The sequence below is a fragment of the Anser brachyrhynchus genome (genome assembly GCF_964034855.1).
Source record: "Anser brachyrhynchus genome assembly, chromosome: 4".
Taxonomy (NCBI): Eukaryota; Metazoa; Chordata; class Aves; order Anseriformes; family Anatidae; genus Anser; species Anser brachyrhynchus.
Window position 1 is genome coordinate 24,739,193 of NC_137698.1, and position 26,085 is coordinate 24,765,277.

At 36.0% G+C, this 26,085-nt stretch overlaps 2 protein-coding genes and 1 long non-coding RNA gene across 6 annotated transcripts in view; 2 read left to right on the forward strand and 1 right to left on the reverse strand.

Moving 5' to 3' along the window:
* The window catches only part of GPM6A (glycoprotein M6A), a 176,660-nt gene that overhangs the window by 7,899 nt on the left and 142,676 nt on the right, over window positions 1–26,085 (forward strand). The gene's annotated exons all lie outside the window — the stretch shown is intronic.
* LOC308194491 lies at window positions 1,372–9,994 on the reverse strand. Its single transcript, XR_013950596.1, has 2 exons — window positions 8,276–9,994; window positions 1,372–8,106 (listed from the first exon to the last, which is right to left on the reverse strand). It is a non-coding gene; the product is annotated as an uncharacterized lncRNA (long non-coding RNA).
* Window positions 9,049–25,053, forward strand: LOC308194490 (uncharacterized protein). The gene is made up of 4 exons (XM_080590522.1): window positions 9,049–9,176; window positions 10,001–10,133; window positions 10,678–10,737; window positions 22,365–25,053. Exons 1-4 carry the CDS (start codon window positions 9,133–9,135, stop codon window positions 22,452–22,454), a joined length of 327 nt encoding a protein of 108 aa, XP_080446648.1. The 5' UTR covers window positions 9,049–9,132; the 3' UTR covers window positions 22,455–25,053.

Here is a 26,085-nt window from a genome sequence, read left to right on the forward strand (position 1 = left end):
TTCAGCTGCTTATTTCTGGTCCATTTTGTGACTTCAGCAGCTTTATTTATTTCTGTCTGGAGTAATCATTTCTAAGACGTATAGTAAAATTAGTTTGCTAGCAAGAAGACCCAAATTAAAAAATGAAACATAAACTGAATTTATCTTGATGCCTTGAAAAAACAAACCTGTGAAAGATTCAAAATATATAGCTAGCTTTAACACAAAATGGGAGGTGAAAGGGAAAGACTTGCACTGGTTTATTATTAACTTGCTCTCTTCACCTGAATAGCAAGAAATAATCTTTGTCCCTCTTGCCTGTGGGAAGCATGCAGATATTCATACTGGTCTAATCCATTTTGGAAACAAATGGAAGCAAAACAGTTGAATACTTTGAGTATATGTGCACAGTTAAGTGACACTTAGACACTTAACAGTGAGTTTTAGAGTTTGTTATCTTTGAAAGTACATATTTCCATAGTCTATTAAAATTATCAATATGTTAATTTCTAATAATAACTACACTAGAAAATCTACTAGCCTCTGATGTTGGTATGTATACATGTTTCAGAGTCAGTGGTTGATAATGTACAGCTATTGTAGGACAAAAACTCTTTGCTGGCATTAAGAATTTGTCTAGGGGCCAGAAAGCTGTTCAATTTATTCTCTGCTAGGGCTTTCATGCTGTCTTCTGTCAATGTGATTAATAGAAGAAATAATCATGGGCAGTGAATTCTCATCAGATGCCTTCCAACTAGATGCCCCATTTTATAAAATGTAAGTTTTTAACACGTTTGACATTGTCAAAAGGAAGCTTTTCTTTTTGATGAAAAACATGAAATTGAACATCTCTGACAGGAAAATAACCCCTTAAAATAAACCAGTTTCCTGTGGAAACACTGTCTTGTTTTTCCAGTAGTGGAATTTTTGTTGTAAAATCTTGATAGTTTACTCAGAATGTTTAAAGAATAATACCTATCTGTAGCTGCTATTTAGTGTGTGTATATATAGATAGATAGATAGATTTAATTTTGTGTCCGTTAATATAAAATATTTTGGAGGGAGCTGATGAGTTTTTGGACTTGTAATTCTAGTTAACAATTTAACCTCCTGGAGAATGCTAATTCTTCATATTACTTACCATCTTAAATACGTGAGTGTAACAATCTACTTTTATGTGCAATTAGAAAACATACATGTTTCAGATGAAGGATGACAGTCGAGTTTTCTGTAGCCCATAGTACATAGATTTGAGTTTGCTTGGCACACTGTAAACATATTGCTAATTCTTGCAACTGACATTCTAACAGCTCTGAAGATGTGTTTTGTATTCTGTGTCTGTGTCTTGCTCAGATTTTTTGAACATTTTAAAAAAACATGGTGGTCTTGGTCTGCCTTCATTCCAGAATTCGTAAGCAAAAAAAAAATAATATATAGGTGTTTGTGCAAATACAGAATGTGAAAGGTAATAATTGCTTTTTTTTTTTTTTTAATCCATTGCTGAAAACTTATATGATGCAACATTGGTAATAAGGCAAAAACATTTTTTGGTCTGCTATACTTGTTAAATAATTACATATATCTGCTTGACTTGCCTAAACAAGAGTAATATATTCTTCAAAAAAATAACTAATTTTACTTTTCATAATGTTGAACATTCATAATCCAGTTCCAGTGGATACTCCATTACTTTCAACACAGTCCTAATCCAATACTCTGTACCGTATGATTTACCAAATCTGAAATAATTATAATGTCCCCTTTGCTGTGTAACTGAAGCTTAAGACAATGATATCCAAACCAAATCATAGATAAGGATATTTTTAGATTCTTTGCTCTTCATTATATGACCTTCTCCTTTCCCTTCCTTTCCCTTCCTTTCCCTTCCTTTCCCTTCCCTTCCTTTCCCTTCCTTTCCCTTCCCTTCCCTTCCCTTCCCTTCCCTTCCCTTCCCTTCCCTTCCCTTCCCTTCCCTTCCCTTCCCTTCCCTTCCCTCCCCCCCTTTTTTTTTCTTTCCTTCCTTAATCCTTGGTACATTTACTTGTAGCTCTAGAAAAGATAAGCCAAGTGAGTTTTCCTCTCTAACTGCAAATCTTGCAGCTTTCAGAACGCTCTTCTCCAGTAACAGGCTCAAAGCTTTTGCCTTCCTGCTTGGACCCCATCTCCCAGCCTTACACACTGCTTGTTGAGGCTGACTGCTTCACTCAGCACTACTGAGAAATGTAGCATCAGCAGGGTTAGTTTTGAGGATGTAGAAGTGCTTTTTTTTTTTTTCTTCAGGATTATTTGACTTGGGAATCTTAAAGATCAGCATAAAAGATACTGACTTTGAATTGCTGTTCTCAGAGGAATCAGTGCACTGTCAAGAAATGCAGGCTCATTTTGCACTTATTTATTTATTTATTTATTTATTTATTTTTCTGTAAGCTGTTTATGTTACCTGCATGGCAGAATGCTGTGGTTTGTGTTTTTCTTTGTTTTGTTTTGTTTTTGATCGATGGTAGTTGGTCCTGTAAAAACATGTAAGAGTTATGGTATTTCTGGCTGCATGATCACCTCCATACTCCATTCAGGCTTGTTTATTTATTGCACCACATGCAGGCAATTTATATTTGAATTGCAGCATATGCCAGTGACGTACTGTATTTGGCACAGCTGAATAAGGTGAGCTGACTGTTGGCCAGTGGGGAAGATTTCTTTAAGGCTTTCTTTACAATCTTCTAATGCTCTGTAGCATAAAAATAGATAGCAACACAATTTATCTGAGCAGATATTTCCAGCCTGTACGAAAAAAGCAGGGTTAAAGCCTGGTGAAGCATTTCCTCATTATGAAACTTAGCACATGGGAGCTTCTTTTATGCTGTGACTGCTGTATGAAGCTGAGGTCAAAACCAGTCCCTGTAAACATGGGAGCATTGCAAATGCTCCTACCTGCTGACAGCTGGTCACTAAGATTTTGAGACTCCTCTGTTTGTTGAGTGAACTCAGAGGACTGACTGGAGTTCTCTGAACTTAAACACTGCTTATTTTGGTGTCCTGTAGAGCAGCAGGGAAGTGTGGATAATAGGTTTGTGGCAAGGTCCCCTTTTACAGCAAGAGCTAGCAATAAACAAATAAATAAATAGATGTGTGGCTCTTTGAAGCCACTCATTCCTGATACAAAAGAAAAGAAAACAGAAAAACAAACAAACAAACAAAAACACAACAGACCCCAGACTATATTTTCTCTGCAGCAGCTGACTTCACACCTAAGCACTAATACAGGAACACCCACGTCCTGCCAGCCCTGGTGCTCTCCAGCCGCCTGGCTCCAGGAGCTGCAGCGCCCGGCCGTGTGGGAGCGCGCCCAGCAGAGGGCAATGCGCTTTTGAAAACCGGTAGGAGCCTTCTGCTCCGGAGTCGGAAGGATGCTCTTGGTTTAGATTTGTAAACATTTTTATAAACCGTTTCCCATTCCTTCATCTCTCCCTTTAGTTGTAAATTCGCTGAGAATTCGTGAGAAGTGGAGCACAATTTCTAACTAGGGAGCATTTAAAAACAATGGAACAAAATGAAAATGAGAATATTATCTAGAATAATTTTGTCTCTTACCATCCTGCTTTTTCTTTACGACATTTATTTCTGCCTTCCCCTTTCCTGTAGCCTGTGGTAGTCACTTCTGTTCTATTAAAAAATCACAATGACTTCATCATCTGTTTTTAAAGGGAATGGAAATGCTTTTTCTTTGAGGAGAAGAGCGAAGTCAGGCTGATAATGTTTTTCCCAGCAGGACGTGCTGAATGTGGGTGCATCTGCCTGCCTGCCTGCAGATGGAGGACTGGAGGATAAGATAAGGTCTGACAGGGAGCACGTCAGGGGGGAGGACACAGAAGACAACACAATTCCTAATCACAGGAATTTCTTGAAGTCAAAATTGTCGATCTTGATTCAAGTCACTAATCCCATCACAAAATTAGCCATTTTTTTTTTTCTGCTTGGTTAGAGTTGGTTTGGTTCATGGAGGAGTACAGTTTGTATTGAAGCCAGCATGTATCAAGCTGGTGATAGGTAACTAAGGACAATATAAAGCAAGGACCAGAAAAACACATGATGTAGGAGCCCTGTGTTGGCTCAACTTGTTTTATGGACCTGCACCTGGAAAGAAAGAATCTCTCTCTCAGCATCTTTGAAAATAAAAGAGTTTGTGTTAATTCTTTTTAAATAGCCTTTCTGATGTTGATTGCAATGGGTTAGATTAACATTCAAGGGGCTTATAGTAATACACTAACAGAATTGGCTCATACCCTTTCTCAAAAAATGGGGAAACTAAATACAATCATCTAGGCACTATAGCTATCTCTGCTTAGAGGTAGAGAACCTAATAATACTATTATGTCTTGATAAAGACCTTGACAAGGCCTCATTATGTCCTTCTGTTCACCTTCCCTTATTTCCCAGCAAGACTTTTCAGGTCACTCAGATTCCCAGTCTCAGTCCCTCCAAAAACCTCAAGGAGGGATTGTTTTTTCCCTTGGACTTCAGATCAGCAGGTTTTTACACAGATAACAGCTTAGAAAATGTTTTGGGTATCATGTCTGGCATAAAAAAAAGCACAGGAATGGACACTACATCCTTTTTATTCTAGGAGCTTTTAACTGTGGTGCAACATGAGATAGTGATGTGGATTATGATGTGCTAATCAACCTGAGTAAAAATACAAAGTTTTGATAAATGAGTGAGGATTGCTTATAAGGTTACCACACAGTTTTCCAATCTAGGTATTGGTGATTCCACTTTGTTTTGGAAATGCTGTGTTGTAAGCTGGAGTTTGGAAACTGTAGTCTGGTATGTTATTGAGGAATAGCTCACATACCTGTACAAGGAGACAGAGTGAAAAATCTCTGTTCCTGTCAGTCAGAGCCCTCAAACTCCACTCTTCTAAAGAAAATATTGTATAATAGGGCATTATATTAGTACTAGTGGGAAATGGCTCCCTCTTCAGTTGTGGAAGAGTCACAATTTCACAGACTTTTAGACTCAACTTTGTCATTTATTCATAGACATGAATATTGTAGAAAATATTGAAGATTTTCTTTTCAGTGGAGTTGTCTTCATCTCCGCAGTCATAAAAAAATAATGATATCTAATTTTCCAAGTCACTTCTATGGGAATGGCTCTTCCATTTGACTGTTGTCTGTGAGATGCATTGTTTTCATAGCATCTTTTAGAAGACATGGATTAAAGTTTTTTCCAGATTGCGCCCTGCAGAAAAAATAAATTATTTTTGTCAGCTATCAAGAAAATGTTAGCATCTATATTTATAATGTTGTTCTTATGAAGCCTATCAATGATTCTTTTTTTAAATACAGAATCAGACATACCCAGATAAAAAAATGCAGGTTAAGCTCCTTAATTTAAGAATGTATTTAATTATTATTTTTTTCTAGTTGGAATATTTGTAATTCCACAATGTGAAGTATGTATAGAATCTCAAGTACTTCACTCTTGCTCATCGTTCTACTTCTGGCAAATCATATGTGTGCTTAAAAGGCATTCACATAATAATGCAGTCTGGTATGGCTGCTAAAAATAGAAACTTCTTTGGTTGTGCTAGTGGTTCAAGGTACTGCAGCTGTTATTTCCAGAGCAGAACCCTAAAAAAAAAAAACAAAAAAAAACAGTTTAAATGTTCTCATTCTGGTTCTTTATCTTCTGAAGTCCTTTTATTGTAATGAAGGAAAGGCAAATGTGTTATTGATGTCACATTTGGACTTTTTCCAGTTTCAGCTGCAGCCTCCTCATATCGTATTCTGTGCTTCTCAGCATTCTCAGCTTCTCAGTCTTGATGGACTGATTTCTTTCATGTAGATCTGCTCTTGCCACTGCCAGCCAGCATGCATTGAAATTGCAGAATGCTAGTATGTGCTCTGTATGTTTGGTAGAAATAGATCTAAAAAATGCAAAGGTGATTCTTACAGTGCTTTGAACTTGAACATATTTCTATACATTTGTGCATATTTCTGTTATTAATCATCATACGCTGCATACAGAATGATAATCCTGTGTAGGAGCACTTGTTTTAAACTGCCACTTATGCCATATTAGAGCTGTTCTTAGTAAAAGTGGAGCCACGGGAAGGGTGCCCAAATGTCACCAAACAGCAGCAATGGTGGTGCAGGCTGTTGTGGCCCAGGACTTGCTGCAGGTCAATAGTACAGACTGATAGTAGGTGCTGGTGGCATCATGCCAGCACACCCAAGTTCTTGCCAAGAGAACTATTTATTTAGCGCTGGTAGGTGACTGTTTCTGTCGTTCTAAACATGTGAAGCGGTTGCTTCAGATGTTGTTGAGGTGGGTAAGCAGTGGCTCAACAAAATTGCAGTAATGTTTTCTGTTAAATAATATATACTGCTGGTAGTGAGTAGGAGGGTGTCTGTTGGAAAAGACTAGTTCTAAAATGTTGCTTGTGGAATATGCAGCATTTCAGTGATCTTTCAAAAAAGAAATGCTCTTGAGTGTGCACTCCCCCCCCCCAAAAAAAAAAACAACAACCAAACCCAAAACAAACAAACAAAAAAGAAACAACTTTTTGTGATATCTTCATGAGTCATTTTGACTTTCACTTAGAATCCTGTTTCTAGTGGTGAAACTGGTCACAGAATTGTTAGATATGCTTTAATACTGTATGAGAAAGCTCGGGCAATCATTGAAGTTAATGTGGAGAACAAGAGGATGATAATAGCATAAACAAATGAAGGGACTGATATAGCATAGAAAAAAATAGTGAATATTTTGCTAGGGACTTCTGTGTTTAGGACTTCTTACTTTTAATAATGGTGCTGATAAAATTTTACAGGTATTCTAGCTAGACATGATTTCTTTATCCTGGGTACTAATTCATTTGAATGATGCTTTTTTCTCTTCTTTTCTTCCCACACTTAAAATTCATTAGCAACAACCTGAAATCTGAGAGATAAAAATGTTCAACTGGGTTCTAAAAGTAAAACCATTCCTATATCATAATAAAGATATTAATTGGAGAGTTTTTTGTGCAAATGTTGCGTAAGCTATGAGAAATGAGCATTGCTAATCATGTTTTTATAGAAGTGGACTTTTACGTTCTGTTCTCTTTCCATTGTAAAAATACTGTTGAAAAAACAAAATGAGATTTATAACTAGTTTTCCTCCAAATTGGAAAGACCTTTGTCAAGAGTGTGTCTTTAAATGCAGAAAAAATGTTCAATGTAGTTACTGTGTAGATCGCAGATTTTGAATTTAAAGATGGGTATCATGACCATTTTCCTTACTCAAGAGTTATTGGTATGATGAAACTTGATGAGGTCCTGTTGATATTGCCATTTCTACTAGATTCTTTCCTCTAGCACAGTGATGCAGTGCTGTTAGTTCCTATGAAGCAGGGGACAGACATTAGTAGGATACACCTTTTGAAGCAAAAAGCACAGGCAGAAGCAGCAGGAAAAAAAATAAAAAATGGCTGTGCCCTTCAAAGTGTTGTTCTGCATATTTTGTTTTATGATTATTTGTGCTGGTGTAGAGAGGAAGCAGAAAGAATAGTCCAGAAAAGCACCGTAGGATATTATGCGAGAATGAAAAAATTAAACTTTTTTAGCCAAGTGCTTTCTTGAAAAGAGACTTGAAAGTGTAATAACTTAGCTTAACAATAATTTCTTGTATTGATTATATTAGTGGTCGGAAAAAATAGGTTATTTTCTATGATTTTTTCATTTAAAAGTCCTAATTAACAAGGAAATATTTTCTGACCATGCGAATGTCAGATTTTTCTTATCTAAAATTTGTTTAAGCCTGAAGGTAATAATATCTGAAATCTTTATTCATCATTTGCAACAGCATAGAGAATGGCATATATTTGGACCAGATCTTACAACAGTTGTCTTCTGAAAAACCTGAACACGTCTGTTACATTAGCAGCCTAATAGGATAACAAAATGTTGTCATAAGCTGTCACTTCATGAAGGTAGATACATATTATGATTCTGTAATATACCTACTGTTTTCCCATTTTAATATTTGAAATCCTTAAAACGTTCTCTTCAGAGCCAGGCCTCTGGTTGCTAGACTTCCAGACCTCTGTGCATAATGCGATAGTTTAGGGGAGAGAAGTGCTACCTATAACCAAGGAAAATCAAGTTATAGTCCACATAAGCAAACTAGGACTCCTGGAGGCACATCCAATGTTGCTCTTATTGTGAGGGGCTACTTCCTATAATTTTTGGAAGCTTGTGGTGGTTATAAGAGGTCTGTAGTGAATAGAGAAAAAAACAAATAGCATACCCACCTTCAAAAAGATTAGGAAGGAAATCCAGGGAACTGTATGCAGGTCAGTATCATTTCAATTCCTGGGAAGATTATGGAATAAATCTTCCTGGAAGCCATTTCCAGGCACAGGAAGGTAAATGAGGTAATTGAGAACAGCCAGCATGGATTTACCAAGGACAAATCATGCTTGACTAACCTGATTACATTCTGTGATGAAAGAGCTGGCTCTGTGGATGAGGGGAGAACAGTGAATGATGTTTACCTCAACTTAATCAAGTATTTTGACATGATTTCTTATAGATTTTTTTTTTTTGTAGCCAAATTGGAGAGACACAAAAGAGGATGTATGTCTCAAAGAGCAGAGGTGAACAGCTTGAAGCCTAATTTATGGCTGATTACAAGTGATGCTCTTCAGGAATTGATATTGGTGCAAATATTGTTTAACATTTTCATCTTTGACCTGGATGATGGGATGGAAGGTGCCCTTGTCTTGTTCATGGATGAAAGTTAAATGGGTGGGGAAGGCGTATACATTGGGTTATGTGCAGGGCTACCATTCAAAGGGACCTTGATTAGCTGTAGGAGTGGGCCAAAAGATACCAGGTGAAATCTGGTAATGACAGATGCAGAGTCCTGCATCCAGGCAGGAATAACCCCATGCAACAGCACAAGCTGGTGAGTGACTGCCTAAGGTACAACTCTGTAGAAAAGGGTCTGATAGTGCTGGTGAATGGCATGTTGAATATGAGTCAGTATTGTGAGATAAAAGCTATCTCTATGCTTGGTGGCCACAGTAAGTGTAGCCAGTATAGCAAGGGAAGTGATCCTTCCCTCTAGTAAGCACTTGTGAGATTGCATCAGGAGAATGCTGTTCGTATGTCCATCCTTCCCATCACCCATAAGGAGACTGGTAAACTGGAGTAAGTACAGCAGTCAACCATCAGGATAGCTAAAGGAACTGAACACAATGGGGATTTTACTCTCTTGAAACCACAGATCTCTTATTTCATAAAGGGATAAATATATACAATTATTAAATAATGGGTCGTTAAAATCGTGTGCTTTTGACACCTAGGATTGTGTGGGCTGTGAAGTTCTAATGTGAAAACAAAATCTGATACCTTTGATAAGAAGCAGTATTCTTTCCAAACATACAAAGGTTGAGAAAAACAAGGTAATATCTACCCTTAGTATTCCAATTTGCATTATGACAAAGATTAAAAATAAACAGATTAAAGGAGATTTATGATTGGTTTATTCAGTATTCTCCTTTTACATTTATTCTATTGTGCCTTGGTTTCCATAGCTACTAGCTTAATCATGATGCATGGAGCTATTTCTAATTACAGTATATGCCAGCATAAAATTAATTCTTTGAGTATCTTAAGTAACAAGCAGCTTGCAGCTTGTTCTTTGGCATTTTATTACCACACATCCTGAAGTAGCACATTAGCACATCATATTTAATCTGTTCAATTTTATTAAAAATAAAATAAGTTTTTAAATATATACCTGCTCAGATCTGTGTCAAGGGAGTGTCTTGGATGATGGAATGTATTGTATCCAAGGCTGATGAATTCATTTCAAATTATATAGCACATGTAAACGATCAGTAGCTGTTGTAGAAAAGACATCGTACTGAACATCCATTACAATTCAGTCTTGTTTACAAATAGTTTTTATCAATGTCAAGTCTGTAATGTCTTTAATTTTTTCTTATGCAAATATGTGTTTTTCCTTACAGAGTAATGGAACAGATTAGATATAACTTCTGTCCTGAAGAACCTGCAATATGCAGGACTCAGGTTCTACAGCTGAGTATGGGTGAAGCAGCCATATATTTCAGTGAGAAGTTGCTCAAGTGCAGTAACTGTGGGGTAGGTCACGAATGAAAAAATGCTGTGTTTTCTAAGAAGTGCTAAACATAATCAGGGAAGTCAGTGGCAGCTGATGATCAGTGCCATCAAAACTGTGACAAAACTTGTTGGTAATTATTTCCTAAATGAAACAGGTATTTGTCTTAATATTTTAGCTTATTAGTTTACAATATTCTGTTATATCAAATAATATTTATATTTTATTTATTTATTCAACTCTCTTCCACCTCCCATGCCCTGTCTATACTAACAGATTATCTATCTAACTAGGTTCCTGCAATGGAAAGTAGAATGTAAAGAGTGAGAATTTCTTCCATTGTGGTTCTTGTCTGACAACAATAGTACACTTAATTAAAATGTCTTTGTCTTTTTGACTATTAATAATCTGTGTTTTCAGGAATCCAAAATAGTCTTTCCTAACGTGGTTTGGGTAGAGACTTGCAAATTTGTATAGATTTGAACTGGAGTTAAAATTGAAGTTAAGAAATATAAAATCTCTTGCTTTATATAGAAGCCAAACTATTTTAAAACTGTTGCAATACAGGTCATCCATTTATCAGTTTGGAGGTTAACTGCAAAATACAGACTTCCTGATTGCCACGTGGTAAGTGTTCTGTCAGTTGACTGGTTTTTATGACATTTCATTGGCTCAGTGAAGCAGTATGCAGTGAAAAATACAGTTCATACAAAGAGCTGATTTAAATAATTCTAAAATGATTGATTGTCATTCAAACTGCTATGAAGGTGGCTTTCTTCAAATTATTTAATTGATGTACTTTTAAAAATCTTGCTTCTGATTTGAGATTAATGTAAATCTTTCTTCTGAAGTGTTCAAGGCCAGATTGGATGGGGCTTTGAGGAACCTCATCTAGTGAAAGGTGTCCCTGCCAATGGCAGGCAGGTTGAAACTAGATGATCCATAACGCATAAAGCTAAATCATTACAATCATTATTTACCAGACTGTTACTCAATACAGAGGAAAAAGAACCCAGCTAATGGGGAACAAACCCAAAGCGTTACCTCAAATTACATGCAGTAGAAGAGGTATTTAATCAGTAAGATAGTGACCAATTGCCAGAATCAAACTGAACTCATCTGAGAATACTGAAAGAATCCTGAAACTGCTTAATTGATAGCTGTGGTGTTTAACCTACAACTCCAACCAGCCTTGGTACTATATGTAAGTGGCAGATAGCAAAAGAAGGTACTTTTAAAATCATTGTTATTTTTTAAAAGGGTTAAAAGGGCTCCTTGGAATTTCTTAGGGTGCTACACAGTAAATTTGTATAATTTATGAGGCTGTGTTGGATAAAATATATATTCCTTATTTTACTTCCAAAAGCATTCATTAATTACCTTAAAGGAGTCTATAGGAAGGTGGGGATGGGTCTCTTCTCCCAAGCACTAAGTGATAAGACAAGAGGAAATGGCTATAAGTTGCACCAGGGGAGGTTTAGATTGAATATTAGGAAAAAATTCATCGCTGGAACAGGCTGCCCAGGGAAGTAGTTGAGTTGAGCCACCATCCCTGGTGGTCTTCAAAAAATGTGCAGATGTAGTGCTTAGTGATGTGGTTTCATGGTGGACTTGGCATTGCTAGGTTAAAGGTTGGACTAGAAGATCTCGCAGGTCTTTTCCAACCTAAACAATTTTTATGAGCCTGTTTGAAAATTGAGTATTGAGCTAGAGAGGTGTTTTGTTCTGATCCAGTAGGGCTTCAAGTGGTTTTGTGTTTTACTATGCTGGTAGAACTTTAACTAGGCTTCTTTGCTCATGAGTGGGAAGGTATTCTAAAGAGTGAAAGATCCTATCAAAAGTTAGGCCAGCAAGGGATATGTCTAATTTTCCTGTAAAATGTGCCTGCTAGCTGTTAGTGAATTCATATTGTATCATTGTTCTCAGCATGAGTATCTTTATAGTACTTCAGGTGGTCCCTCATGCTCTGTGTAATGAGCTCAGTAGCAATCACGAAAGAATATTAAAAATCTCTGAGGAAAAAAAACAACAACTGATTGCTAGCTTTGATTCTTAAATATTAAAAGTAGCAAAAAGAGATCTTCAAGTTCTAAAATTTAACTTTGCAATCTATTGAATGGATGTAAGAAAAAAAGAAACAGAAAATAACTCTGAATTCACACTGATTTGGGATCTGTGTGAATAACGCACACTGATCCCAAATCATCAAGTAGATGTTACTTGTGTCAGTAGTTTTTCTTATTCCAGTGCTGTTTTCTGGGAATTTGTTCAAGCCTCAAAGAAATAATTATTTAATAAGGATCCTTTGGTTGCAACTGGCAGTGAGCAGTTGCAGTTCTATGAATTAACTTAAGAAAAGTTTGTAACAAGTTCGAATTTTAAAATGTCTTTCTAGAGGTGTTTTTTTCCTTTTTTTTTTTTTGTAAACAGCAAAGATTTTCGAATCTCAATGGCTCTTTAAATACTGTTCTTTGAACATGTATATTCCTGTTATTAGAACAATATTATAAACAGAGTAGTCATACTGCCAAGTGACAGTGAATGCAAGAGTTGGTTTTAAGTTACTGAATGGAGTTGTTTTAGTGTAGCTTTAAAATGTTATTTACTTTTTCCCCACTATATAAATGGAAATAAGAGTATATGTCAAAATACACTGCTACATTATCCAAGACAAGTGGTATATTTACTTGCATATGTTACTTTGAATGCCCCAAAGTGCAAACATTTTTATTTCTTTAAGTGAAATTCAGTAAGTGTTGAACTGAAGTTGTATTTATAGTAGAAATTCTATTCTAAAAGTAAATCAGATTTTTTTTTTTCATTAATGTAGTGCCTTCCAGGCAAACTAAAATAATTTTGTTCCTTACTAGTGCATCTATTTTAGAATTGCCACTGCCATTGCATTTTGAGTTCTAAGGAAGTCTACAAAAAGATTTACTCTAAGAACAGTTCATCCATTATTTGAAAATATTTATATACACTTACGCTATTTTAAAGAGAGAAGACAATATGGCTTTACCATGCAGTAGTTCATACTATAGTATCTGTATGTATTTAATATCTTTGTCTGTACTGATTTAAAAGAATTATAGATGTACCTGTTTGGAAATATGCATCAGCTGACATTTTCTTATTTAAATATAGCTTGTCAAATACTTTGGAGCAGAAAAGCTGACACGGCTATTAGGAAAATATATATTTTATTTTTAAGTGTGAATAGTAATACCATTACCCTTGGTATTTATATCTGATCCACACTGGCAAAATTGTTTTGCTTAAACTCCTGTAGCTTTAGATCCACTTGAATCAGAATTTAAAGTTGTTTATGTTAAGGTAGCATAAACTATTCCAGCTAGCTCAAATATACATTGTCTTGCTCTTCTTCTAAGTGTTTGAAAATATAATGGCTCTCTGCCTAAATGCTCCAATTCAAATCTACTGTTGTCCTGTAGAAGCAAGATAATGCTGTCTTCTAAAGGTGGTATGTGAACAGTGAAGTGTTGTATCTTGCAACTTACCTCTTCCTGAGATAATGCCTAGTTGGATATTCACCTTCTACCTGCAGCTTAGTGTAAGAGGTGCATCATCAAATGCCTTTGGTAGTGTCCTTCTTAGTAACCCCCAAGTCTTCCAAGATACCTTATAAATGATTTTTTTTTTAATAGAGAAATAAAGGGTTTCAGCTTTTCACTTTTTTTAATTTGTTTGTAAACTTCTGCCCCCCACCGCCCCCTTCCCAGCAGCATCAGCTATTTTACTTTGCAGCTCCATTTCTCTTGTGCTATGCTGCTTGTTTATGAAGGCATAGCCTGAGCCACATTCAGCTTTTATATAAATGCTCTGTATATATTGTATTTGTTCATCAAACTTTAAACAGTTTTCAGGATTTCTTTGTGATTAGGGCTGCAGCAGCCAAGTGTGAGGCAGGCCATAACTCAGATAAAGTAAAGTGGGATAAACACAGCCTCAAATACCTACAAGCATTAACTGTGTGTCTACTCCAGTAAGTACTTTTTGGTGATAGATGACCTATTTTAAGATCCAGTATTCAGTTAATCTCATGTTTGGGTAAACAGTCTCATGAGGGACAATGAACTGAAAGGCAATCAGAAAGAATGCATATTTTCAGATGGTTGTTTAGGGAGGAAGGGCTTCTCATATCTAGATTTAGCAAAACATTAACTATTTTCTCTAATGTGACTTGATTCATGTGTATACCACTGGATCCAAGTAAAAAATATGCTTGAAGATGGATTTTATAAAAAAAACTGGAAAAAGGGAAGAGGTAACACCGGAAGCAATTCCTGAAATACCTGAATTCCTTCACTTGCTCCCATGGTCCATTCCATATTCCCTGGTGTCATTCTGATTATATTTTTAGGAGAAAAAAAAATGTCAAAAAGAAGTATATGATACTAACACTTTTTTTCTTTTTTTTTTTTTCTTTTTCCTCCAGCAAGGTGTTTTTTCAAATCTAAATCAAGGATAGAATTTAAGTTATTATTCCCTTGACACAGGTTTGAGTTAATGAATAATGCTAACATCCTTTGTATCACGAAGCACATGTGGATTTGACAGTGCTGAAACTCTTTTTAACTTTAAACATTTTTAAAATCAATTTTAAATGTGCAAGTTGTGCAGTTCTGTGCTTACCAACTAGCTACTTAAATATGTTAGCTACTTCTTTCTGCTTCTCTGTGTTGTCTTGAACTGAGAAGAGTTCTGGGAAGGTGGGTTTACTTGTGATAAACTCTAGGTACTGTAAATTTACTGTGGGTTTGCTTGCAGCAGGCTCTTTCCATGGATGGATATGTTTCAGGGCTTATATTCTTACTACCTGTTTCCTACTGACAGTTGAATACCCTCAGTTGAGTATGCTGGTGTATATAAAGTCTTTATCCAGGAGATCATCCCTTTGTGTACTGGTGTGACTGCTGTGACCAAGTCTTGTATGGTAAGCTCTTAGACCATTCTGCTGTTGAAACTGGACAACTTAAGAATTAATTTCTCCTCAGTTTGGGAGACATTAGCTTGTTTATTTATTTATTTATTTTCCAAGAACATCTGTTGTTTGAACTCTTTCTAAGGAACTTTGAATGGTATGCAGCCATCTATTTCATGACAATGAATTGACTGTTTTTAGATATTCACACACTATACACACCATCCTTTTTGGTGTAATACTTTGGCTATAGCTTTTAATTTATAAAGCTAGCAAACTACATATAGTTAATTTAATATTTTCTAAATGGAAAATTATGTATTTCTTTCCATCTCTGCATTGCCTATAGAACTGTTAGCAGAAGAATGCAGTATATTCTGCTATTTTTAATTCAGTCTCCAATAGATGTCCAAAATAAAAATGCATTCCAGCATCAGTCACATCACAGATGCTGATGTGGTGACTAACATAAGAAGTTAAGTGCTTACTCTTAAGATTTTACCAGTTTGACAGTTTAACAAAAGTGTGCTTCTTCACTCTCCCTTGAATTAGTACATACCTTTCTCAGAAACATCTAAAATTGCATGTTGCAGTGAGTCTTCCATTTTCTTTTTTATTTTCAACATTTGAAACTAGATACACTATTTCCTTTGAAATTGTAATACCTTAAATATGTACCTAAATGAGAATTCATCTGTCAGCTCTGTGGACTTCTGGAATTTTCTGTAACCTTCCAATTGAGTCACAATATATAGACATGAAAGTCTGTTTTATATCTTTATAAAGCTGTAATCTAAGTTTCAGTTACGTGTGTTGGTAATTTATTTTTCTTCTTGATGGAAATCTTTTTGGGTGTAGTGCCTATTTAAAACTATATAAATTTGATTCTTATTTATTTAATCTTCTACATCTGTGCTTAGAATTTTCAAAGGGATGGTCTTGAGGACTGGAAATCTTTGTTAAAAGTCCAGCTGCTCTGAGTATCAAATTCACAGATTTTGGAATTTGGTGGAATATGCAGGCCTGACAGTCTGTTGTCAGAAGGTGCATCTTCTGGGCTATGCTCTGTTTGCTGTCATTACTGGCTGTATGTGATAAGGATAGTTTAAAATAGCCCCTAGATTAATTAAATCATGTAAAAATTTGTTTCAAGTGTAGCATGGAGAAGGCCCTGGATTCTGATGGGCATTCAGTAGTGATGACGGGGATAAAAAGCGGGGGAGCATCTCATGATCTGCCGTGGCTCGTATTATCTCATGAGTTTTGACAGTGCTCTTGTTGAGCCCTGTCCTTGCTTCAGATGGTGTATCTAATGAAGATTTTGTCAAAGGAGGGTAGCCCTCTCACTGGATTTTGATTTCTGTCCTGCCTCGCCTCCCTGCCTTAAGGCAGGTTACCATGTTTTCTCTTGTGCAATTTCTTAATTCCTAGCTGTATGCTACAATATCAAAACATCCCCAAGGCTATTTCATGTCAATCTCAGATTTATGATAAAGATTTATGATCTACCAGAAGAACAAGATACCAAATTATTCATATGTAGGAGATATCTAAGGTAGAACATGTTGATTAAAAATCATATGCAAAACAAAAACCTGACCATCTCCAAAGCCCTTCCGCTAAGAAAGCTCCTTTTTAACATATGGCAGGCTAACTTTTTGTCTTCATTGCTTGACTAGAGTTTTAGCATCTGTATCATAGGCCTAAAGGCCTTATCCTTTCCAGGAACAGTCTTCAGACTATAGCCTCTTTATGTAGCTGGATTAGGATGAAACAGATGGCTGGTTGCAAAAGAAAATATAAAAATGCATAGAAATATTCTAAATGCTCTACTGCTTCTTGTCTTTTTTAAAAAAAGGTCATTTGGTGCTTTCCTTATCTGAATCTTTGCTGAAGATGAAAATGTGCTGTGGGTTGTAAAACTCTTAATTCCCCACCCTTAATGGTCTGATGAAATTCTGACTGAATAATCCTCATGCAAGTTAGAACATTGCCATGATGCCTGCAGAGGCAGAAAGCACCAGGAAAGCCTAAAAAAGAAAGATCATCAACATCAGATTAAACGTGTTATTTTAATTTTGTCTTGATTTAGTGGGTGAGTTCAAATCAGTGGATTTCAAATAAAATCTCTGCTACGCTGTTCATATAGGATGTCCAATGCAAGATGATAGGCGACATAGAGGTTTATCATCCCAGGAAGCTGTTTACTAGTTTGGGGTGACCCAGCTTTGTTGATCCTTAAGGGATAGAGTTCTTACTTTTAATGAGCTTGAAGATCTTTCTGCTTAATTGATTAGGTAGATTTTAAAGTAGTAGCACATGAATTACTTAGCTTGAAAAGTTATTTTTGTCTGTGGTCCAGGATGTTTTATAGTGTAGCCATGATGGATGAAGAACTATGGTTTGATAAGGTTTTCTGTCTTCCCTTTTCCTCTGATTATTGCCTCCCATTTTATCCCTCACCATTCTGATCCATTTTTACTTTGAAGTATTAGTCTTATTTGTATTAGTCTTATTATTTGTATGCTAGATTATCAGTTCAAAAGATCAGTCAGTGGAAGATTGCTAAACCCAGTGCTACATTGAGTACAAACAAATAAATGTTCTACACAGCAATGTTTTCCTGCTTATCACGTAGTGTTTTTAGGATCTTCTCTTCTGAGATATATGGATCTCCTGCTGCATTCAGCTGAGAATAGTTTGCAGTCTGTGGAATTCCATGATATTTTGTATTTTCTTTGGAAGACTGTGGCACTTTGCATTAATGGTTTGAATTAGACAGACAAATGAGGATCTCCCACTATGACTGATTTCACTTGAGTGTCAGTTGGCTCTCAAATTTGAATTCTATATTTGACATTGAAGGTAGTGAATATTGATATCTTGTTCTGTGATCTATGGGAACAAAGTGAAAAGGCTGGGTTTCATCTGTCTTTCTCCAGGTCTGTCATGACCAGCCCTACTGAAATCAGTGAGGATAGACTGGTACAAAGTAATTGCTTAGTGTGTGTCAGAATAAAGTTCAATGCTATTTAGGACTGAGTATTACCAGTGTTATTTCTACAGCCTAGTGCTTTTTTTTTGTATTGTCACCTGGAGCATCACTGTGGTGTCTGTAAAGCTCTCTGTAGGAGCCCTATTCCTGGCTAAATAGTAACTAAATCATTTTGAGAAGTAGTTGACAGAAGGCCTTGTTCATAACCCCTATACCAGTGTGCTATAACCAAGGCTATAAATAATCTGCCTCCTCTCTGTCTGCCTGTTGCAGTGTTTGCTGTAACGTATTTTCTTTTTTTTATCTTAACTAGCAAAATTTCTATTATACAGTGTGAATAATGAAGACAAGGCTAGTAAGTTCTATTGCAAATAATTAATATTTTAACTGTTTCAGATTTCCATAATAGTGTAAATTTGATTAAAAATGTCTATTAAATAGCAGATAAATTGTGGTGCTGCTTCAAAATTATTTGCTTTGCTTAGAAATAAATAGTTTTTCAGCAAGAACTGTCACCTAACAAGCATGGTGCCAGTGAAATCACCTCAGAAGCCTTCTTGAGACTTGTCCAAGATCCTGTGTTTTAATACTTTATTTTCTTCTGATTCTAGAAACTGCAAAACAAAGTTTACAAAGCTCTTCGAGGGACCACTAGATTAAATGCCAACCTAGGCAATGCTTTCCAAGGAGTCCAAAGGAATGGGTATCAATTTCTTTTGCATGTGTGAAGCTGCCATTTGGGTTTATAGTTTCATGGACCTAATACAGCTCTAGAATATAACTGTTCTGTTTAGAGGTGATTTTCTCAGACTTATGGCGAATTTTCTCATTGCAAAATATTTTTTCCAGCTGAAGATCTGCTAGATCATTTGAAAAAGTAGCTTGCAGATCATGAGTCTTTTAAAAATTGATACTTTGGGGGGCTGAATTTTTTGAAAATCCATCAAGATATCTGTGGCCTTTAGAGAAGCCATTGCATTCTTTACATATTATATCTACTGTCATCCTAATCCCAATGTCCTAATACTTTTAGGAAGTATAAAGAAGGAATGGAGACCTTTTTTGTTTGTTTGTTTGTTTGTTGAGGTTATTCTTAAACACCACAAAAGCATTTAATTTCTTACTTGTCAGACATTACATTTTCCATCACAGTGTTTTCATGATGAAAATATTTTTCAGATGCTCGATGAAAGGAAAAAGGTTATAAGGACCTTGGGAGATGCAATGACGTTTTTTATTTTCAGTGTCATGATCAAGTAGCTGATGTTTCCAGCTGAAATTGATGAGACTGGGATTTAAGTAAAGAGGTTGCTAACAGTGAGGCAGAGGAAGAGATGGTTGTGCATAATAGTAAGGCTCTTGAGATGGCTGAACAAGACAGGACCATAATTCCCCTAAAGGAATGGATAGGGGTTTTTTTTGGCAATCCTTAAATGGAAGCTACTACCCAAAGATGTTGTTAAATTGCAGTGCCCTCCCTGTACACACTGGAGGCCAGAAACCTTACTGGTAAATAACTCTTCCAGGCATATCTATTTGTTTGTGGAGTTGCTATAGGAACGTGATTTTAGCTAGAGTTAAGTAGAAAATAAACTGAGAGCTTAATGTACAATACTTTATGATGAATTAGATGTCCTTTAATGTCTCGCCTCTCATCGGTATCTGGACTATAGTTTATTATTATTCCACTGTGACATACAGGTTTCTTCTAAAATACACTTTTTAACTATACTTCAGCAATAAATACTGAGTACAATAAATTAATTGAATGCTGAAGGAAGTGAAGTGCTATTCTGCAGGGAATGGATCATTCACAACAATATGTAGAAGGTGTAATAATAATGGATCTCAATATCCTTTTACATATGTTTAAAATATGCCTGTACAGTCCCTAAGCATACATGCAATTTGCATAAAACTTCAAATAACAATTCTGGAATTGACTGTACGAAATTCTATTTTAAGCATAATATTTTCAAATTAGACTTCTGATCAAAGATGGTGCCTGACTACAGTATGTTTTCAAAGTTAATGAACTTTTGCTTAGGTTATGTTGACTGAGGAAACAAATGGAAGCAATGAATCCAGTTCCTGTTATTCAAAATTCACTAGCCAGTTCAGCACTTCTTAGTACCAGCTGTCATCGAGAGGTTAACATATAGGTGTTCAAAGCAGAGGAAAAACTAGAAAAAATTAAAGCCTACATCAGTGAAAGATGTACAGTGAAAGTAATGATAGATTTAATGGAATGAGAATTAGACAGGCTTTAAAAAAACACTGTGAAAACACTAAAGTGAAGTGTACCAAAATATTTCATTTGTTACAAAGAAACATTCTCTAGATATTATAGACTACTACCAAAATTTCTTGTAAAGAAAGTTGTGAACTGAAGCTATCCTGACATGGAGGGATGACAGGAAAATAATGATAGAACAGTGAGACTGAACCAGAAACCCCAAAAGATCTGAATGTTATAGAAATATATATTAAAATATGGAACAAAGAAGAGTATTCAAAGAATACAAAGCAATAAAAAAATGCAGGAAAATGATAGGGCTGAAAAGGTTAAGATACCAAATGAATTACATTAATTGATGAATGGAATAGGTGTGTGTGCTTGCTAAAAAGGATCTTTATAGCAGTAAAGAGAAATGTCTGACTGATGTGGAGAATGCATTTAAAGCTTCAGTCTTCTCAAATAAGGTTATTTTTTGGCTGTTTATCCTTAAAAAGCAACTAGCAAAAGACACTAGTGCAGAGGAGCTAAAGATCGAAGACATTTAGGTCTGCAGAGCCCTAGAATAATTACTGTGCTAATGGATGCACTCTCCAAACAAGTGGAGGATTTGAAAAGGATGGGTGAAGTCCCATGAGAAGCAAAATGCAGTATGTACTTCTGAAGTGTTGGGCTAGCCAATATAATTCTTTCTCTTTGGAACATGTTCTATTTTGTTTGTCAGGGTAACTTGGCTACTGTACACAGAAGAAGCAGTGCATCTAAAGTAAGCTTTATTAGCAGTTTGATATTACTTCATATCAGCAAAGCAGAGAGGGAAAAAATTAGTTTCGTTTAGTTGTAGGACCAGTACACCAATAGCTGACAAATTCTATTCAAAGTAGAGAGAAAAGTAGCTCCACTTTAAGCATTCTCAGTTGCTCCTTGGGGAAAGAAAAGTTTCCTCCTGCCCTCCATTCCTTTTTTTTTTTTTTTTCCTGAGGTGTCATACCTCAGCTAGGTAGTCTGTTAAAGATACATAGCATAAATGAAGAACAAACCAATAAACCAATATCTTACATATATACATATGCTTTTAATTTCAGTAAATTTTTAAAAGGCCATTATGTGATCCTATCAGTGAATGGAATAAGAGCCTTCTGCTTCAGTTCCTTAGGGACTTTATCGTAGCATAATAAAGTAAGTGACATGAAAACCCTTTTAGCTATCTGGAAACACATATAATTGTTTAAACTTTTATAAAGTAAGCTGATCTCAAACTGAAATAATCTGAATTGGTATACTAACTAAACCTGGTTACATAATAAGAGCATCAGACCAAATATTTTTCTCCCTGGTATTAGAAAGTTAATATGAGTGGGGCATTTTTGTTTATAAAAGCTGTCTTTCCTAAGTTTCCTTTCAAGTCTGGTCTTCATCTGTTTCTTTTCTCATCTGCTTCTCTGATTTGTTACTGTTTTTACTCTTTTCTTTGACTTCTCTTACAGAAAAGATTGTATGAAACTGATTCTGAGGAGGATGTTTTACTTTTTCTATTAATTATTATTCACTTCTGCAGCTAGTGTAAGTAGTGTAGCCAATATTACTTTCTTTGTGGCTGTTTACCACATACTTGCTCACTTAGTCTGCAATTGATTCTGTCCACTTTGGCTAGAAAGGTAGTCAAAGCTGTTACTTAGCCAAACCATGAAATAAGGAATAGACCTTAATCATTGTATGACACTCTGGGCTAAAACCAGTCCAACCTTCTGATGAGAGAGACTGAGATTTACGTTTTAAAGATTTAATTAAACTAGGAGTTGCAAAGGCACTCTGTAGTGACCTGGTTAATTTTTAATGCTTTTTTTTTTTTTCTCCTACTATGGACGTCACCAACACTTGCACTAAGGAAATGTAATGGTAACTTTTTAGGTATAAGGAGCAATCCACAAAAGATGGAGATGGAGTGGCATTTTCTCATGGTATTACAGAATACAATAAGTCTTTTCTGAATTTCAGTGTTCTTCCATGGAGCTCTTTTAAAATCTAATTTTGCAAGCACAAAACTCCCCCCCCCCCCTTTTTTTTTTTCTTTTTACTAGATATCCAGTTTGGGGAGAAGTCTGGTGGTACTGGAGAATAGCGCTGTTCCAGACTTCCTCTGGCTACAGTACTTACCTATGGCAATGTAGGATGCTGCTCTCTGGTAGATCTGTGTTGCTGAGGAGCTGGTGCTGTGATAAACATACAAGTGTGTTCAATCAGCCTCATCGCATAAGGACAAATCAAATGATCTCTGAAGAACTGATAATAGGTCTGCTTTTAATAAAAGTCTGAATCTGGCAGGCTAAGAATATGTACCTACACTATGACCTAAAATCTAGGTACGACTTCCAGGAATGTCACAGAAATTGAATCCAGGGCAAAAGAAACGATTGTGTAGAATGTGCCATATACAAAAGCAAATGTTGTATACCTGCAGAAATTACTTGTCTTTCTAATACTGTCCCTTGTCTAAGTGATCTGCAATACCTAAAGACCGAGGTGTCTCTGGATGTGTAGTCAATATTTAAGGCACACCCTATTGTTTAAATACCTTACCTTATTCATGCATCTGAATAATTCTTGCATGCAGTGTTGGCTTGTACTTTTTTTTTTTCTTTTACACTGAATGAGGTGATAGGTTGAATGAAGATTAGTTGAATATTTATTAGATGAAAAACGTTCATCTTGTTATTAATAGACCTTGAAAATATTTCTAGCTCCTGGAACCATTCAGTTATTTTCTTTGGCAGGGAATGGCTTAATGAAAATTAAAATTATAAAAGGTATGCTTCTGCTCTTACTCAGTTCCTTTAATGCTTGCTGAAAGCCGTATTTATGGTTCCAAGAACTGCTTTGCTCTTTATTATATTACTGGGCTTACTTAAGTTATTTTCCATTGGAAGAATTAACATTAACTGTGTATGTGCCTGTCTGGATGATAGGTATAAAAGTATACATAGAAAATAATATATTTTTCCTCAAATGCATGTAACAGGTTTTAATGATGTATTTTTGAAGACTTTTAACTGTTAGTCTACCTGCTACATTTACCTACTACCCTCTTGCCAGTTTTGAACATACCTCTATTCCTCATCATCTCTTCCTTTCCAGTTACTGTGGCTTAGCTTCTTGGTTATTTCAATGACATGACTGATTGTTTTGGCCCCTAGAGTTCAGTGTCCTTAATATACTAGTGCCTGCTGATAACCCTCAGTTATTAAACCTTCGGTCTGTTAAGTCTGTAGTGTGGCATTATAGCTTTTCACAATTTTCCTCAATGCAATAGCATGGTATGTGGTTGGGTTTGACTTTATGTTTGTATTTAGCAAAACTAATAATTAGTGAAGCAGGGTTTGTTAATTGCTGATCACTTTCAAGAGAAAACAAGAAACTGGAATGGCTACTCAGCTGGAAACCAAAGACTAGTAGGTTGTAGAATCATAGAATGGTTTGGGTTGGAAGGGACCTTAAAGCCCATTCAGTTCCAACCCCCCGCCATGGACAGGGACACCTCCCACCAGACCAGGTTGCCCAAAGCCCCATCCAGCCTGACCTTGAACACCTCCAGGGATGGGGCATCCATAACCTCTCTGGGCAACCTGTGCCAGTGCCTCACCACCCTCTGAGTAAAAAAAAACAAAACAAAACAAAAAAACTTCTTCCTTGTATTTAATCTAAGCCTACCCTCTTTCAGTTTAAAGCCATTCCCCTTGTCCTGTCACTCCACTCCCTGACAAAGAGTCCCTCACCCAGCTTTCCTGTAGGTCCCCCTTAGGTACTGGAAGGCCTCTCTAAGGTCTCCCCCTAGCCACCTCTTCTCCAGGCTGAACAACCTCAACTCCTTCAGCCTGTCTTTGTAAAAGAGGTTCTCCAGCTCCTTGATAATCTTTGTGGCCCTCCTCTGGACTTGTTTTAATAGGTGCATGAGGCCATGAGCACCAAGGTCCATGGGTCCCTGAGCATCAAGACTATATAAATGGTGTCATAATTTCAGGTAGCAGTTCAGCCTGATGTCATAATATAAACACAACTAGTGTTGCAAAATGCATGGGGATGGTTCCTAATGTCTTCTGTATCAACAGAAGTTAAGTGTTTCCATTGATAACTTCATCCTCTTTGATGGTGCTAACACAGTAGCTCACACTGCATTGGTAAGGATAATAGCTGCAATAATAACTAAACAAAGATTTGGCTACTTAAGGTTCATATTGACTGCCTTCTAGAACCCACAACAGCACTTTTTTTTTTTTTGGTGTGTGTGTGTTAAGGACTTTGAATCTTGCATTTTTTTTTATTTTTTTTTAAATGTAAGTTTACCAAAGGCATACAGTGAAAAAGGAATTAGCAAGCTGCAAAGAGCTACAATTTGCATTGCAGTTTGTCTTGATTCATTGCTTCATAGTCTCTTTGGGACAGAATCAGCAGAAGCCTGAAGAACAAGTACATCAAATATTAATCTATCTCATCATTTTAATGAAGATTTCTCTGACTACCTACACTGTGAGTTGATGACATCTAACTTTAACATGAAGACTTACTTTCAGTCTGAAATTCAGTTTTGCTAATTAAAAATTTGTGTCTTGACTAGTTTGATTCTTTGGCTTTTCTAGTGTTGTACTTCAAGTAGACAGTCTTTTCAGGTTAGAAATATGCGGGGAAAACTTGTAGTTGCTGATGGATAGTGCAACAAGAATTCTCACACTGAACATAATGAAAGCATTAGGTTTCATCACCATTTCTAACAAATCATATATCTTTTGTAGAAAATACATATATTTTTGCAAACTTGGTTTATCATAGAGCTTACAGAAATTTTAGGGTCAGAAGGGCCAGAGAAATATCCATGCTCTAGCTTTTCTGTAAGAGCACCAAAGGCTTGTGTTCATCGTGATACAATTCCTTAGATGGCTGTACTTGGTGTAGAGATATAGAGTTACAGGTTTTAAGCCTGTTATTTCAGTGTTATTTTTGCATTAGATAGCTTAGCTAGTCACCAAATCACAAATGAGAGTGTAGTTCAAGGAGTAATAAATCCAATTAACACCATAGCAGGTGTTTAAGTCCAGATAATTTACTTCCTGCTTACAGAAGGTGTGGGAGACGAGAAGTGAGGATTTGAATAGGCAGTGATTCTTGAGGGGTTAGGTGCAGTGATTTATCCTGAAAACAGAGATGTAAATAAACATGACTGCTGTTTTGGTCTTGCATGGAATTTTGTATTGTAGTCCCAAAATGTTCTGAAGACTAAGAGCTTACCAAGTATCATACTCAAATTATGAATATAAAATCTATGTTCCTAATCCTCTGACACTTTTCTAACACCGCTCCTCCCTCTCTCTTTTTTTTTTTTTTTAACTTAGCATTTTATTTTTAGGTCTATTTATGGGGATATTTAAGTGGTTTGTTGTTTCTCTTCTTTCTGCAACAGAGGATTTTGTTTAATAGTTGAGTTAAAAGTTCTTCAGGGCATGGCTTTTGTCTCTGACTTTCCGATTTCCACAGCGTATGGCACTGCAGGTTTGTGTTACTTGACTGAATTTCTAGGCATTACCACAGTATTACTATAAAAATGTTGTGGTTCACTTTCACTCTGCATGTAGGTAACATTCCTGGTTCATTAGGAATATATTGTGTATATGTATTTTATACAGTATTGTATACTTCCTCCGATGCTATATAAGGGCTTTCAGGAAAAAGATCAAATAAACGGTATGGTATTTCTCTCAATATTTATCATATAAAGTTGTACATATGCTCAAATACATATGTTACATGTGT